Source organism: Dipteris shenzhenensis, chromosome 10 (assembly GCF_047967505.1).
Source record: "Dipteris shenzhenensis isolate YYH24624 ecotype China chromosome 10, Dip_SZ_1.0, whole genome shotgun sequence".
Taxonomy (NCBI): domain Eukaryota; kingdom Viridiplantae; phylum Streptophyta; class Polypodiopsida; order Gleicheniales; family Dipteridaceae; genus Dipteris; species Dipteris shenzhenensis.
In genome coordinates, this window is record NC_141605.1 from 43,101,224 (window position 1) to 43,115,407 (window position 14,184).

Genomic DNA, 14,184 nt, shown 5'->3' on the forward strand with positions numbered 1-14,184 from the left:
AACATCAATCTTAAACAGACAATGTACATAGATAAATAGGGGCACAATGCTTACTAACAGTATTTGAAACAACCACCTCAAAAACTTTCAACTTGATTAATATTTACAAACCACCACGAAGCAAAACTAACTCAAAACTAACTCATTAACTCATTCATTAATAGAAATCTTTAAATCAAAATTTGGGCAAAACAAACATAGAACAAGAAACATACACTCTTGGAGACTTCAACATTAACTTCAACGCAAAAACAAAAGACTTAACTGATCTAAAACTGTTCATGGCAAATCATAACATGCACCAGAGAATCAAAACACCAACAACAATATAAATACTGAAAGCAATCAACATACATACGAGACAAACTTTGCGTACTGGACAGATCACTCAATTTTGTACACTATATTTGAAGAAATTCCTTAATTGATCAAAGAGAGAGGGCAAGACCGATGAATAAAATTCGTCCTTGTTTTACCCGTACTTTGGGTGTAAGCCAGCGAGGACACCTGAGAGAGTGATACGGCGTGAGGATAGTACGACGAGTCAGCGAATGTCGTCAAATCTGGCGGCTAATTGCCTCTTTTGGGGAAAACGCCAAATTTGGCAACTCAAAAATTCTTCGCCTCTTCTTCTTCTTCTTCTTCTTCTTCCTCTTCCGTGCCCCTCCCTCTCCGCCATAGCCACGCCTTGCTCCCTCAAATTTCCCCCTCCCTCCCATGGGTGCCTTCACCTCCTCCGTCGCTGCCAAATTCGCCTTCTTCCCCCCCTCCCCCCCTTCCTACCGTATCCTCAAGGACCTCTCCGGTAAATTGTCCCTCTCCGATGTCCCTCCCCGCGACAACGTCGACATCATGTGGCTCCGCACTAAACGCGGCCACGACATCGTCGCCCTCTACGTCAGAAATGCCTCCGCCCGCCTCACCATGCTTTATTCTCACGGCAATGCAGCTGATCTCGGCCAGATGTACGAGCTCTTCGTCGAGCTGAGCGCCCACCTGCGTGTCAATTTGATGGGGTACTTTTGTCTCTTTCTGTACCGAATCTGCAGTTTGTGAAGTTGTGCGTCCGCTGACACAGAAGAAACGTTTTTTTTTCAATTTCCTTCCACCAATTACCTTGAGCCGTTTTGGATCTTTAAAGAGAATTTATACATAAGTGTTTTGTTTTGTAAGGCCCTCCCAACCTAGACTATGTGCCATCGCAATTAGGTCCAAGCAAAGTAGTTTACGTTAGTACCCAGAATACGGCTGCCCTTAGCTTAGGGACACCCTTTGGTGAGTCTAAATACATGGGATCCCTTCTCTTTTAAAGGGATCTGTTCTCTTGAGATGGATTCCTTGGGATATTGTCTGGCCTAACACCTGGATTGGTGGACTCTTGTGCTATGGGACACAAGGGTTGTAATGGACGTTGGCTACACCGAAGTCGGAGGGTGATCCTTTAGATTGGATCTACGACTGGATGGTGGGCTCGCTAGCTCCCCAAATCTATCCTCGCTAACACTTGGTGATTTTGCAGGTCATGCCTTTAGAGTTAGATCTTGGTGCTCTAATTGGTATTAAAGCCACTTCGACATCAAAACTTGAGCGAAATTCCGCATATGTATGAGGATGGGTCTTGTGAAATTTATGAGCCTATTTGGCTTCCTCCCAAATGCTGAACTTTAGGGATATGGGAATGCTTGAGGGGACCAATTCTCCCATATGGAAGGTCAAGCTGTCGAGCCACCTCGTAGGAAGGAAACTCTGAAAGGTGGCAATGCGAACGGACCTCAAGTTGAGGATGCTAAGGATGCTTTGGGGAAGGTGACTATGGTAGTGAGATGAAGTCGAAGAGTGGGAATACAAAGATGCCAAAGTATTACCCACGATCATTGGGACTAGACAATGAGACGGATCTCAAGCCTAGATACAAATGAACTCGAAGAGTGGGAACACAAGATGCCACAGTATTACCCACCATCATTGGGACTAGGGTGGACTCAGTCATTTCACACATCTAGAATGTAGATGCATCAGCCATGGATCATTTTGAAGGTCCTGTATGAGATGAGCAATTCATCAAAGATCATGAGACGAGCAATTCGTTGAAGATCCTATTTGAGTTTCAAAGGGTTGTCAGGCCATGGATCATTCTGAAGGACCTGTATGAGACGAAAAGATCCCATCCCTCTAGAATAATATGTTCACAATAAGGATGGCCTAGGAATTTCAAAGGGTTCGCCACAATGGTGACCATTGGAGAGAGGACCAAGCCACTTACGTTTGTAGATCTTCGGCCCTTATATTGCTACAAGAAGAATCCAGGGAGAAGCTCATGAGAGCAATATCAACAAGGCCTTTTTGGCAAAAGAAAGGACAAGGTTGCACTCGTCAAGGGTAGGTCCAAATATGATTCTAAGGGCGAGAAGTCAGAAGACTGGAGACAAAAAGGAAGAAATATTCCAACCTCACACGCACCAAATTGGAAAGGAGAGAGAGAGATGAGAGAACTGCAAGTGATCTCAGTAAAAACCCCCAAAGCGGTGGCGAAAATCTCTGCTATAGATAGGCCAAAACTGCTCCACACTGAGATGAACAACAAGTGAGGGAGGTGGCCTATAAATAGGCTCCCACCCCCTCATCATCGGTTGGCATATGTGGGCCGACCCACTACCCTACAAGGGCCGACTGCTTCTGCTAGGGGGCCGTTCGCTTCAGCCCTCTATAAGGGTTGGCAAACAGCTCTATAAGGGGCTGGTCCCTTGTCTCAAGGGCCGACTATAGCCGACCAGCCTCCTGTCCCCATATAGGGGCTGCCACGCAGACATATGGAGGGCTACCCCCCCTGCATAGAACCCCACCAATAGGTCTAGGTGGCGGATCAATAGGTCGGCCCACATCAACCTATAAAGGGCTCATAGGGGCTGGTCTCCTCCTTACAGAGTGGCCACCATAGTGGCCCCATTGGGTCCCGAGCCTCCTCCACATGAGCAGATTTGGCTCTATCCTCACAGGGGGCGGGCACACCACAACACAGGCCCTCACTCAACCTCACCTAGCCTCACACTAGGTGGGCACACCCACAAGCAAGGCCCTCTCTCTTAAGAGTGAGTGACATCAGGAGATGTTGACCTTCAACACCCAGGCTGCCATGGAGGTGGAGACTCAAGCCATTAGTCCGTGTTGGAGTAGGAGTTTCCAAGGCTGTGCCCAAAGTGAGACCTTTAACGTTGAGCTTGCCCAAGTGGGCTCTACTTTGCATCTTTTGCTCTATGGGGGAGGATCAACGTCTACTAGACGACTCGTGCTCAAGAAGTCTATGTGCCACTTAAGCCTGCCAAAGGAAGTTTTGGACCAACCTCTCGAGTGGCCTCATAAAGTCCTTGTGGAAACACAAATGTACCAAGCTCTGGCCAAAAGAACCTGGTTCCCTACAATTGCTTGACCTATGATGAAAGCCTAGCAGAGTTCCAATGCAGTAGCTTCTTGCTCACACTCTCTAGGTTTGGGGCTATCTACTGATCCGTCAAAACATCCAATCCCAGCTGGCATCCTAGATTGTGTGCTGTCTTGCCCCACAGTATCCATCTGAAGCTAATATCAAGTGAGTGCTTCCTAGGATGTCGTGAGGAAGCCTACTGATATATTTTAGTTGATCAAGCCAATATCAAGTGAGTGCTTCCTAGGATGTTGTGAGGAAGCCTACTGATATATTTTAGTTGATCTTAGCTCCGAAAGCTCTGCAATAGACCTCTAGGAGGTGCGACACTCTCTTTAGGCTATGAGCCGTGTCCTCCACACACGAGGCCGTGTCATTTGTGAACTCTGAATCCCAAGCACTCGTTGTATAGAGCTGCATACTTTGCTAGTGCGTCCTATATGCTAGGGACCATATCTCAAGACCACGTCTTGGAGAAGGTGACTGCGTCTCCTTATGTCCATTGCTGAGAATATATCCTTCTGGATATTGTGCACACTGCCATTCCTGTCTCAAGAGCAATCGTTGGGGCTGCTGACACACCCAGTTGTGAAAACCGTGCATGTTCCAGCTCACTATTGTCCAACTCATGGGGAGGTTGAGGGGAGGAGAAAAAAGCCCTCCTAGAGCTATATGCTTGCGACAAATGCCTTAAGTGGTTCAGTGGTTTTGAGGGTGAGTAATCCCAATCCGTTTGATGCCTTGGGCATCCACTACTACCACGCCAAATCCAAGGGACCAAGTCAACAACTCGTGGTATGCTACTTCCAAATGAGTAGCCTACAAATGCCAACAATTGCCTTTGTGGAGAGGCTTGGGGGAGGGCACTGGCCACTTTTTGGGAGGCTTGGGGGAGACCACTTTGAGGGCAACCAACAATTGCCTGTGCCAGGCATGTTTGGGAAAAAGTTTAGTCCACATTTTGCCTTTTTCTTATGCATGATCCACATGGCCCGTCCCGTTGCTCCTAGCCGATGCCCCATAAAGGACAGCATCTAGTCCTTGAAAATCCCACTGAAGGTTTGTGGGGACCACACCTCGTCATCTGTAGCCACGAAGATGAAGCCCCAACCTGGGTGAGCTTTGCTGCCCAAAGCCCTCCTTCCTTTTTTTGAGGTGGACACACGATTGAAACCTCCAGACTCTGGGGTAGTTGGGGGAACATCCATGTAATTTCACGGTCCCACCCTCCAAAAATCCTTGTACAAGTGGTGCGCTGCTATGGGGCTCTACATCAGCAAGGATGCTGAGGATGGGGTGCTTTGGGGCACAGCAGTGTTGTGCCTTCCCTCTGAGGTCGAAGATGAGGAGGACCCATTGGAAAAAACCTGGGTGGCAGGAAAGATTGGGAATTGGGAGGGATAGGGGGAGGGACAAGGCTAGAGGGAGGAGGGGGAGGGGGTGAAGGCTAAGGGGTGGAAGGGGGGAGGGAGGTAGAGAGGAGGTTTCGATGGGATCCCAAAAAGGAAGGGGGGGGGGGATTTGGAAAAGGAATGGGAGTCGGAAGAAGGGGAGGTAGAGAAGCTAGAGGAGCAGTGGGAGCTATGAAAGAAGTAATAGATGTGGGCCTCGGCTCACTTGGGGGAGCAGGAGAGGGAGAGGGGATATCATGCTAGAGGAGTTATTGGCTCGTCTAGCGGCCTTGCTAGGATACTGCCGATGAAGAAGACGCCTGTGCCCCTCCTCCCTCTCGGCTCTGCCTTGCCTTCCCCGCTCCACCTCCGCCCCTCGCCTTGCCTTCTCCCGCTCCGCCCCGCGCCGCCTCCCCTTGCTGCTCCCCCACCCCCGCTCCACCCCTCCTTCCGCCTCCTTGCCTCCCATTCCCCTCCTTGCTGCCTCGCACCTCCTCTCACCCTTCTGCCCTCCCACCAGTGCGTCCCCCTCGCCATTCCGCCTCCCCCCCACCTTCTTCTTCTCTTCTTCTCCCGCCTGTCCCACCCTCCTTCCTCTTCTTCATTCCTTCCTCCTCCTCCCCTTGCTCCCTCCTTCTTTCATCCCCTCTACTTTCCCTGCCGCCCTCTCCTTCTCTCTCCTCCGCCTTGCCGTCCTTCTTTCTTTTCCTTTTTTCATTTGCCTCCTTGCAGCGGGAGTCGTGTTTGTTATGGTGGAAGAAAATCTTGGTGGTGACCTTTGGTCTGGCCAGAGGGGCTCTATGGCAGCACCCTTGACTAAGGTTCTTCTTTCCCGAGCCGACAAGCAACAGGTACAGCAGGCAGTTCAGTCCCTCCAGGGCAAGGTGCTTGTGGGCATAATTGTGGGCCTCACGCCTACATGGAGACAGGTATGAGAGTGGATCCAGGCGAGCTTGACATCAGAGGGCGACCACTTCTAGGAGGTCACCATCTATGGACGAGGCGTTTTCCTCATCTAGCTGAGCTCCCTTGACACCGCCTCGACACTTGTGGAGCAGAGCCCATACTCCTTGGCCCGCACCTTGTCTACCTATTTCCTTGGTATCATGGGTTCATAGTGGAGGACATGGATACGACACACCTTGTTCCACGGTTTTCGGTTACACTTTGCTTCCCAAGGCTCCCGAAGGAGTATCGAGCCATCCTCCCTTCCATTGGTCGGGCATTTGGCACAGTGCTTGAGTCCTCGCCAGAGACGACCGCCTCCGTTCTAGCAGATGATGGAGTCCCCAGGATCAGACTGGTGGTGGAGAGCCCGGAGTCCCTCCCAAAGTTGATCCTTCTCGAGATCCTGGAAGGGGGCACACTTCGCCAGAGAGGGAGATCTCCGGGTTACCAGGCCAGTGTCTATGATGCAGACAGATGGGTTACCTCGCCAGAGATTGCCCTCGTTGCCTCCCTCGTGCACCTCCCCCCCTCCTCCACAGAGTAGGTAGAGTTAGTTGGCCCGAGTTCAGCGCCCTCTCAGGCAGGAGCAGCAGGAGTCTTAGACCCCATGGGTTACCCCCTCGGAAGGGAATTGGACACAGGTTAAAAAGAAAAAGCAACCAAGCAAGCAGGCCCACAAACGTTGCAGGCAGAGGGCCAACCGCAGGGAGAGGGACAGGGTTGATCGAGAGGCCTTGAAAGAGGAATAGCAGGAGCCACCACCCCCACCAGCATGGGCCACTGCCCATCCAGCCGATCCTACAGCTTCGGAAGTTCAGCCTCTGTACCCACCCTTGCAGCAACAGAGAGCCCCAGGAGCTCCAGATGCGGCGATGGTAGAAGCCGCAGACGCTAGCTCGATGAGGGCTGTGGAGGAGCCGATTCAGAGCCCCGACGAGCCTGATTAGCAGGGGGGGCTTGAGGTCGCCCTTTTCCCTCCTTCTCCCCCTCCCCCCCCCCCCGAGACCCCTCCTCCTCTTCACTTCCCCCTCCCTCTAGGGTTCCCACCGCCCCCTCCCCCCCCCCCCCGCAGCCCCCCCTTCTATGGTCACTCTCACCACCCGTCCCCCGCCCTTTGTCCCTCGCGTCCCTGTCTCTCCCTCTCCCGCCGCCCCCCTCTCTGCTTCAGTAGCAGCTTCTTCCGCTTCGACACCCCTGCCATCAGGCAAGGGAATGACGATGTCTCCTTTTGCTTCCTCATCGTAGCAGTAGGTCCGCTGAGAGAGGGATCCTGAGGGACGAGGCTCGTCCTCCCAGCCAGCAGCTCCCAACCTCCAGCCTGGGTGTCCCTTACTGTGGGACTTCTGGAGGTTAGGACCCTGAAACTATCTAGAGATTCCGGACTCATACCCTCTACCATTGGAGGTCATGCTCATGGTCCTTCAGCCCTGAAAGGGGGGTTTGATCAGTGCAGTGGGATCTCAGACACACCCCGTTTGGAGATTTCCGTTTGCCTCCATAGGGTTGGAGAAGTGGTCCATGGAGGTGTTTGATGCTATTTTGGGTAATCAGATTATGCCCATGATGGATGAGTGGATGGGACCATAGGGACTAGATCTTTGGTACGCCCATGGTGTGGAGGTGAACTTCTAGCTGAGCTTCACGCATGAGGAGCCGGTGTGTGGTTTGGCGATGGGAGTTATCAGATTGCCGATGGAGGCAAAGGTGGAGCAGGCACACTTCTGGCCTCTCCAGACGTCTCTCCAGACGTGCGCAGAGTTGTTCGGGGTGGAAGCCTCCTTCATGATGAAGTGGGCACGGAAGATCGGTATTGATCCGATATCCACCGTAGTATGACGCCGCACAGACACTGACTACTCGCCCTTCAAACCCGTGGCAAAATTACACAAGACAGTCTTTCTAGGACAGGCACCCACTCACAGGAGAGCCTTGTTCCCGACTCCCCCGTCCTCATGAGCTGGACCATAGTGAGTTGGAACGTACATGGGCTCCATGACCGTGTTCGTAGCCAGCCGCAGTACCTGATGCTTCGGCAGGAGTTGCAGAGGGCAGTGGACATCCTTATGATCTCTGCAGTGGACATCCTAATGATTTAGGAGCACATGTTTTCAGCACTAGACATCAGACGACTCCATCACCTTCTTCCAGGGAGAGGTCCAGAGGAGTGGTCTCCCGCAGTAGGACGGAGCGGAGGGGTCTGCATCTCAGTCTCACAGACTTTGGCTTCAGAGGTCTACGATCAGGGCGAGCTCATTCCAGGACGGGCAGTTTGGATGGGAGTTCGGACGAGAGAGTCTAGGATTGGAATCCTGACCGTGTATGCCCGAGCGTGTAGACAGCACCGCCCGGCCTTTTGGAGGAGGCTGTCAGAGTGTCTTCCGGATGTCGACTCTTGGATTGTTGGAGGAGACTTCAACAACCTAGAGTTTGGGGAAGACAAGCAGGGCGGCGCCTCGTTCTTTGAGATGCCAGCAGTAGAGCGTAGTACCTGGGAGTAGTTCATTTTCATGATCAGTGGCAAAGACCCGTGGAGAGAGCCAGAGTTCAGTAGGACTCCTGGCAGCCTTCTCTTCTTTTTTGGACAGAGGAGACACGATGGATTGCTCGAGAGATTAGACCGCTTCTATGTTGGGGACTGGGCATTACATAGAGGCGGCGCTATCGGGATTCTGGCAGGTACCACGATGTCCAACCACTCTCCAGTGGTACTTCACTTGGATCAGCCCCGCTGAGGTCTCCCCCAGAAGGGGGTCCGCATTCCAGAGGACCTCTTGCAGGACGAGGAGATTCAATAGGTTATGGCAGAGATCTGGGAGAACTCAGAGATGGCACCGAGTGAGGGTTGGGCTGCGTGGGTTGTCGATGCGATTCAAAGGAGCAGTGTGGAGTTGCAGGCTCACGCCCTTGGGTGGAGGACCCTTCAGGAGCGCGAGCGGCGGGCTTTGAGGAGAGACCTCGCCTCCATCAAGAGGCTCAGGGAGCAGGACCCAGTGTCTCAGTGGCTTAGTGACAGATTGGAGAGCGCTCGTCTCGAGCTTCAGGACACGGAGCTGCAGCGGGCTGAGTTATCCTACCATTCCTCTCGGGCCCAATGGGTACAGCAAGGGGACAAGATGACGAAGCAGTTTTTTCAGACCACTGGCCCCTGATCGACCGGCACACAGCTACAGCATCTCGGACTCGCAGGGCATCATGCACACTGACCCGCAATAGATTCTTGACATGACCATCGGATTTTATAGCCAGCTCTTTCAGACAGAGAGGATGACCCCAGCTGGTCTTGTGGCCCGAGAGCTAGTTTGGGATCACGTTCTGACAGTAGTCTCGTGGGACTTACGCAGCAGACTTGAGGAGCCTTTCACAGATGAGGAGCTCTGGGAAGCCCTCAAGGCTCTCTCGACCCAGAAGTGCCTAGGGGAGGATGGCTTGACTCCGGCCTTCTTCCAAAACTTCTGGGAGATTATCTCCACCCCTTTTCGTTTAGCTTGCTAGGAGATTTTCGACACAGGCCTTCTGCATCAGTCCTTGTGCAGGGGGTGGATCTGTTTGATCCCGAAAGGGGGAGATAGGTCAGATATCCGACAGTGGAGACCGATCACTCTGCTCGATACTGCATACACGATCCTTGCCAAGGTCTTGAGTTTGCAGTTACGGCCTCATCTTACCGACATCATCCATGACACACAGACTGGGTTTGTCTAGGAGCACAGCATCCTGGACAATATCTTCACATTCTGGGAGGCAGTGGATTGGTCTAGGGAGGAGTCACAGCCGCTGGCCATCCTTCTCTTGGACTTTGAGAAGGCCTACAACAGGGTGGAGTGGTCTTTCCTAGAGGGCACTATGAGGAGATTGGGTTTCTCAGACAGATGGGCCAGAGGAGTTTCAGCGCTATACGCAGAGAGCTCTAGTGAGATGATTATTGGAGGACACACAAGCGAGGCCTTTCCCCTCTCTCGCTTGGCCCGCCAGGGCTGCCCACTAGCTCCCTTCCTCTTCTTGTTTGTAGCGGAGGCTTTGGGCTACTATTTGAGATCACAGGGGGCGGGTCTCAAAGGGTTGAGGCTCCCAATCAAATAGGAGGAGGAGCTCCTTGACTCGGAGTTAGCAGATGACACAGCCTTGTATGTTGAGGGCACCACAGCGAGTCTAGAGAGAGTCAGAGGCGCCTTGGCTATCTATTGTGAGGCCTCGGGGGCACGGATCAACTGGACGAAATCCATAGGCTTCTTCACGGGCTTTGAGGAGACACAGGAGATCCATGAGTGGGGGAGTGACTTTGGTTTCAGATGGATACCGTGGGGCCAGACAGCGAGATACCTTGGATGCCAGGTGGATATTGACAGCAGATTCCCCGGTTCTCAAGAGTGTTCGGCGCAAGCTTCTCTATTGGAGCTCGGCCAAACTCTCTGCGCCTTAGTGGCAAACCAGGTCCTTCTTGCCACTGCTTGGTATATTGCCTCCGGTTGGTGCTTTCACAGAGGATGCATTGGGCAGCTCCGACGGTTGGTACGGAACTTCCTCTGGGTAGGTTCAGACGGCATGAGGAACACTAGGGCCTGAGTAGCTTGGCAAACGGTGATCATGCCGCCTCACCCCAGGTGCTGAGTCTTGGAAGCTCCTCTTACAGAGAGGGCTTCTGAGGAACATCCCACGCACTGGGGGACAGTGGCAGCCTTCACATAGATGGATCTTCTCAGAGGCCCCCCTTACGGGGAAGGGCTCCCCTCTAATGAGGAGTCTTCACAGGGTTTGGCAGAGACTAGTAGGGGGTCTCATCCGTGCTTCGCCCAGATGTAGAGAGGAGTTTGAGCGCCAGCCCCTTATGTGGCACCCAGAGGTCAGAGATCGGGAGGGACGTATGCTTGGGCAGCGGACTCACATTGCCTGGGCACAGTGGGACACTGGTCCAGTAGGGTCTTTTGGTCGCTGGAGCAGAGTACCTATGGAGGCAGAGGCGAGGCTTGACGCCCTGGCGCATCTGAGAGGGGCAGGGCAACGGATGGGCGAGATCGACTTAACCATTCTCGAGTCTTGGTGGGAAGGACTTCACATTTGGAGAGACAACAGATGGTTGGGGCAATTTTCCCGTACTGGTGTTCCCTTGAGGATTTTGATGCAGCGCGGCAGCACACACCCCGGCTTCTTCCGTGTAGGACGTGGAGGCCTACTTCAGCCCCTCACTGGGAGTGACCCTGAGATGGATGGGAGTCTTGATGGGATACACTGGCAGATGATCAGAGTGGTAGGACGCTTGGGGAAGGAGTGGCACATTGATCCTCCCAGTATCTCAGAGCAGGACGCCTCTAGATGGTGCCTTTGGCTACGGGAGGGTAGACCCCTGAGGGAGGTCCAGTGGGACTCGGGGGAGTGGCTCTGGCTCTCCAGGGGCGGCCTAGCTGAGACGATAGATGAGGCGCCTTTCTTTTCTAACACCACACGGATTGGCAGGAGACTTCAGATGGACTCATCGAGGTGGACTTCCTCGAGGGAGAGACACCGGGTGACCCAGAGAGTGCCCTGGGAGGCTCGCTCTAGGTTTTGGACGCGGTTGTGGTCCAGCTTGCGACCGAGGAAGATTTCATACTTCCTCTGGCTGGCAGCCCACGGAGGCTTGCCCATCGGCCCATGGTTGGAGCAGATGCGAGTGGAGGGGTAGTGCCATTGCTGCTCAGATGGTGTCCTAGAGACTATCCCGCACTGCCTATGGAGCTGTCGTAGCGCAACGAGGATCTGGATGAGTGCCCTCAGGATCATGACACATATGCAGAGTCTCCACAGAGACTACACTTGGGGGATGGTGGTTTGGTTGACAGAGGGAGGACACACGTTTCAGATTGATGAGATCTCCCCAGCCTACCGGATACAGGGTCAGAGCATTCAGAGGATTGCACTCCACGAGGCAGTCCCCCCTGACACCCTAGCTCCTCCTCCTAGGGAGGACAGTGTTAGGGAGGTGGTAGCCAGCATCACGTCTTGGAACATTTGGGTGGCGCGCTGCAGTCTTGTTATGGGAGAGCACCCGGTTCCACCCTCGGCTACCTTGGTTGCCATCTGGCAGGATATCATTTACACTCTACAGTCCACCTGGGAGCGTGGGACTCCAGGCTCCAGGGCGACTATCGAGAGGAGTGCTCGTTTCTGCAAGGCTTGGCCTGCAGGTGTTTTCTACATCTTCACTCCGCAGGGATTTGCTGGCTGTACAGTCCCCCCACTTGGCTGTTAGCCCCAGTTCCAGAGATCCCCTAGGCAGTGAGCTGGGCTTCTCTGGAACAGGCCGGTTTTCTTTCTTTCAGCCTTTTCCGGTTTTTCATACTCAGCACCTTCGGGGCTGTTGTCTTGTATGAAATCTTTCAAGCATTAATAGAAGGTTCCTTTCTTTGAAAAAAAAAAAAGAAAAAAAAGAAAAGAGAAGAAGACGACGACTACTCAACCACAGAGGGGGAGGTAGCTCCGCTTGCCTCCTCCCCCACCAGCGAGTGATCCTGCAATGAGGACATGATCCTGCTTACCTCGGAACCTCCACCCGAACCAACCCTCCTGAGAGAGTCTCCAAAGGATTGCTAGAGGGGGTCCATGACTACCAATCATACTCTTGTCGTCCATGAAAAAGCCCACAAACTGCAAGTCGACTTAGGTACCTCAGGATATGATACCGTGTCTCCACGTCCTCTAATTATGAAGCTATGTTACCAAGCTATAATGAAACTAGGTGAGGTCCCAGGTAGATGGGGAGCTCTGAACAAGTGATTGGGCTGTCCTTGGTGAGGACAATTGAATCAAGAAAACCCACGTCCATGTATGGTCACATCCTGAATGTGATCCCCTTCTAGAGCAAGGCTTGCTAGTACCCAGTCTCAGACTTGGTGTCTAGTGGGAGTCAGATCCACCAATCACACAGTCGCTGCTGCAGGAGGAGCAGAAGGTACTGTTGTAGAGGCTGCTGCACGAGGCGCAGAAGGTACTATTGCAAAGGCTGCTGCAGGGGTGGAAGGGGGCTGCTGCAGGAGGCTGGAGGAGAGTTTTGCACCATCAAGCCATCTTGGCATGGGGGGCTGGCTCCCTTGGATTTTGGTGGGCTGCATGGGGGCTGGAGTTCCTGCAGAGTGACAAGTGGTGCCATGGTTCATGCATGGCCCTCCACATGTCCCCACAGGCTACCATGTGCCATCTCATGGGCTGCCATGTGTCCCATGCCACATGTCATGGTTTCCACATCAACATGTTGCATCATTATGCCACGCCAGCATGCCGCATCCACAGCATGCAGCATGCCATGTCACACTGCCATGCCAGCATGCTATGTGTTAGCTGTAGACTTAAGTTATTTTAACCACTCTTTATTTGCTTGACTAAAAATTCAGTTTGGGTGATCAGTATTACTCCGATTTTACTTCTGTTTTCACCCTTAGGATTCTGATAGCTAGCTCTATTCAAAGGGCTGGTGTATTGTTAGTGTGAGTTTGGTTGGCTTTTTCACGTAACCTATTAGGCCTATTAGTTTGTCGTTTTGTCTCGTATCTCACAGCCCCACACCCAAGGCGACTGCAAGCATTCTCTTTAATTGTTGCTGGGTCGGTTGGTTAGAATTATAGATATAATTCAGCAGTGACCAATGTAATTTAATAAGCTAGTTAGGGGCACTTTTCCCTCTTTAAGAGGTTTTTCCCCCTAACCGCAGTTAGTCCACTAACTATGGTTAGTGACTACTAAGGTTTTGTCACTAGGACAAAACCTTATCTCACTCCTTCAGTTGTATCTCTTACACTCTTCTATTGCAACTAAGCTTTCATGCTCTCAGCTCACTCTCTTGCTCTCTCTCCACTCACACTCACATTTGGTATCAGAGCAGGTTTAAGAGCTCCGTGTTCCCTGCTCCCTTCAGCTCCTGCTCTCAGCCTCGTTGAGCGCCCGCAAGCTCCTGCTCCATTGCCATCGTTGTCCGTATAGATCGTCCGTACAATCTGTACGGACTGATTCCGTACAGTCCCGCATTGTACATGCGCTGCTCGTCCGTACCTGCGCTGCTTGTCCATATTTGCGTTGCCTTCCGTACTATTCCGTACAGCTCGTCGCCGTACAGCTACCCGCGAAGAATTCTCGTAGCACTCCTGTACTGCATTCCGTACAGCTCCTGCAACTAGCCTGTACGTTCGCCGTACATTTGTGACAGCAACGGCGTACACATTGTCCGTATCGCACGTGTGTCTCCGTACGACCGTACAGTCCACAATCGTACAGTCCCGTGACAAAAACCGTACCTGCAGATCCGTACCTGCTACCTCGATCTGTACATTCTGCCATACTGCAAATCCGTACATACTCGCCATCCAGCCTCCTTGGTAGGCATTCTTGCAGTTCTTATGCAACATTTGCATATCTGGTGGTATCTGTGCAGACATTTGCAGTCTTTTGCAGTCATTT

General features: G+C 52.6%; 1 protein-coding gene across 1 annotated transcript in view; it reads left to right on the forward strand.

Annotated features, from left to right (window-relative positions):
* Positions 1 to 657: 657 nt before the first annotated feature.
* LOC147897862 (uncharacterized) overlaps positions 658 to 14,184 on the forward strand; it is a 66,728-nt gene continuing 53,201 nt past the window's right edge. The window contains exon 1 of the mRNA XM_087380945.1: positions 658 to 1,016. Coding sequence (XP_087237071.1) covers positions 718 to 1,016 — 299 coding nt within the window. The 5' untranslated portion in view covers positions 658 to 717. The remainder of the gene's footprint in view (positions 1,017 to 14,184) is intronic.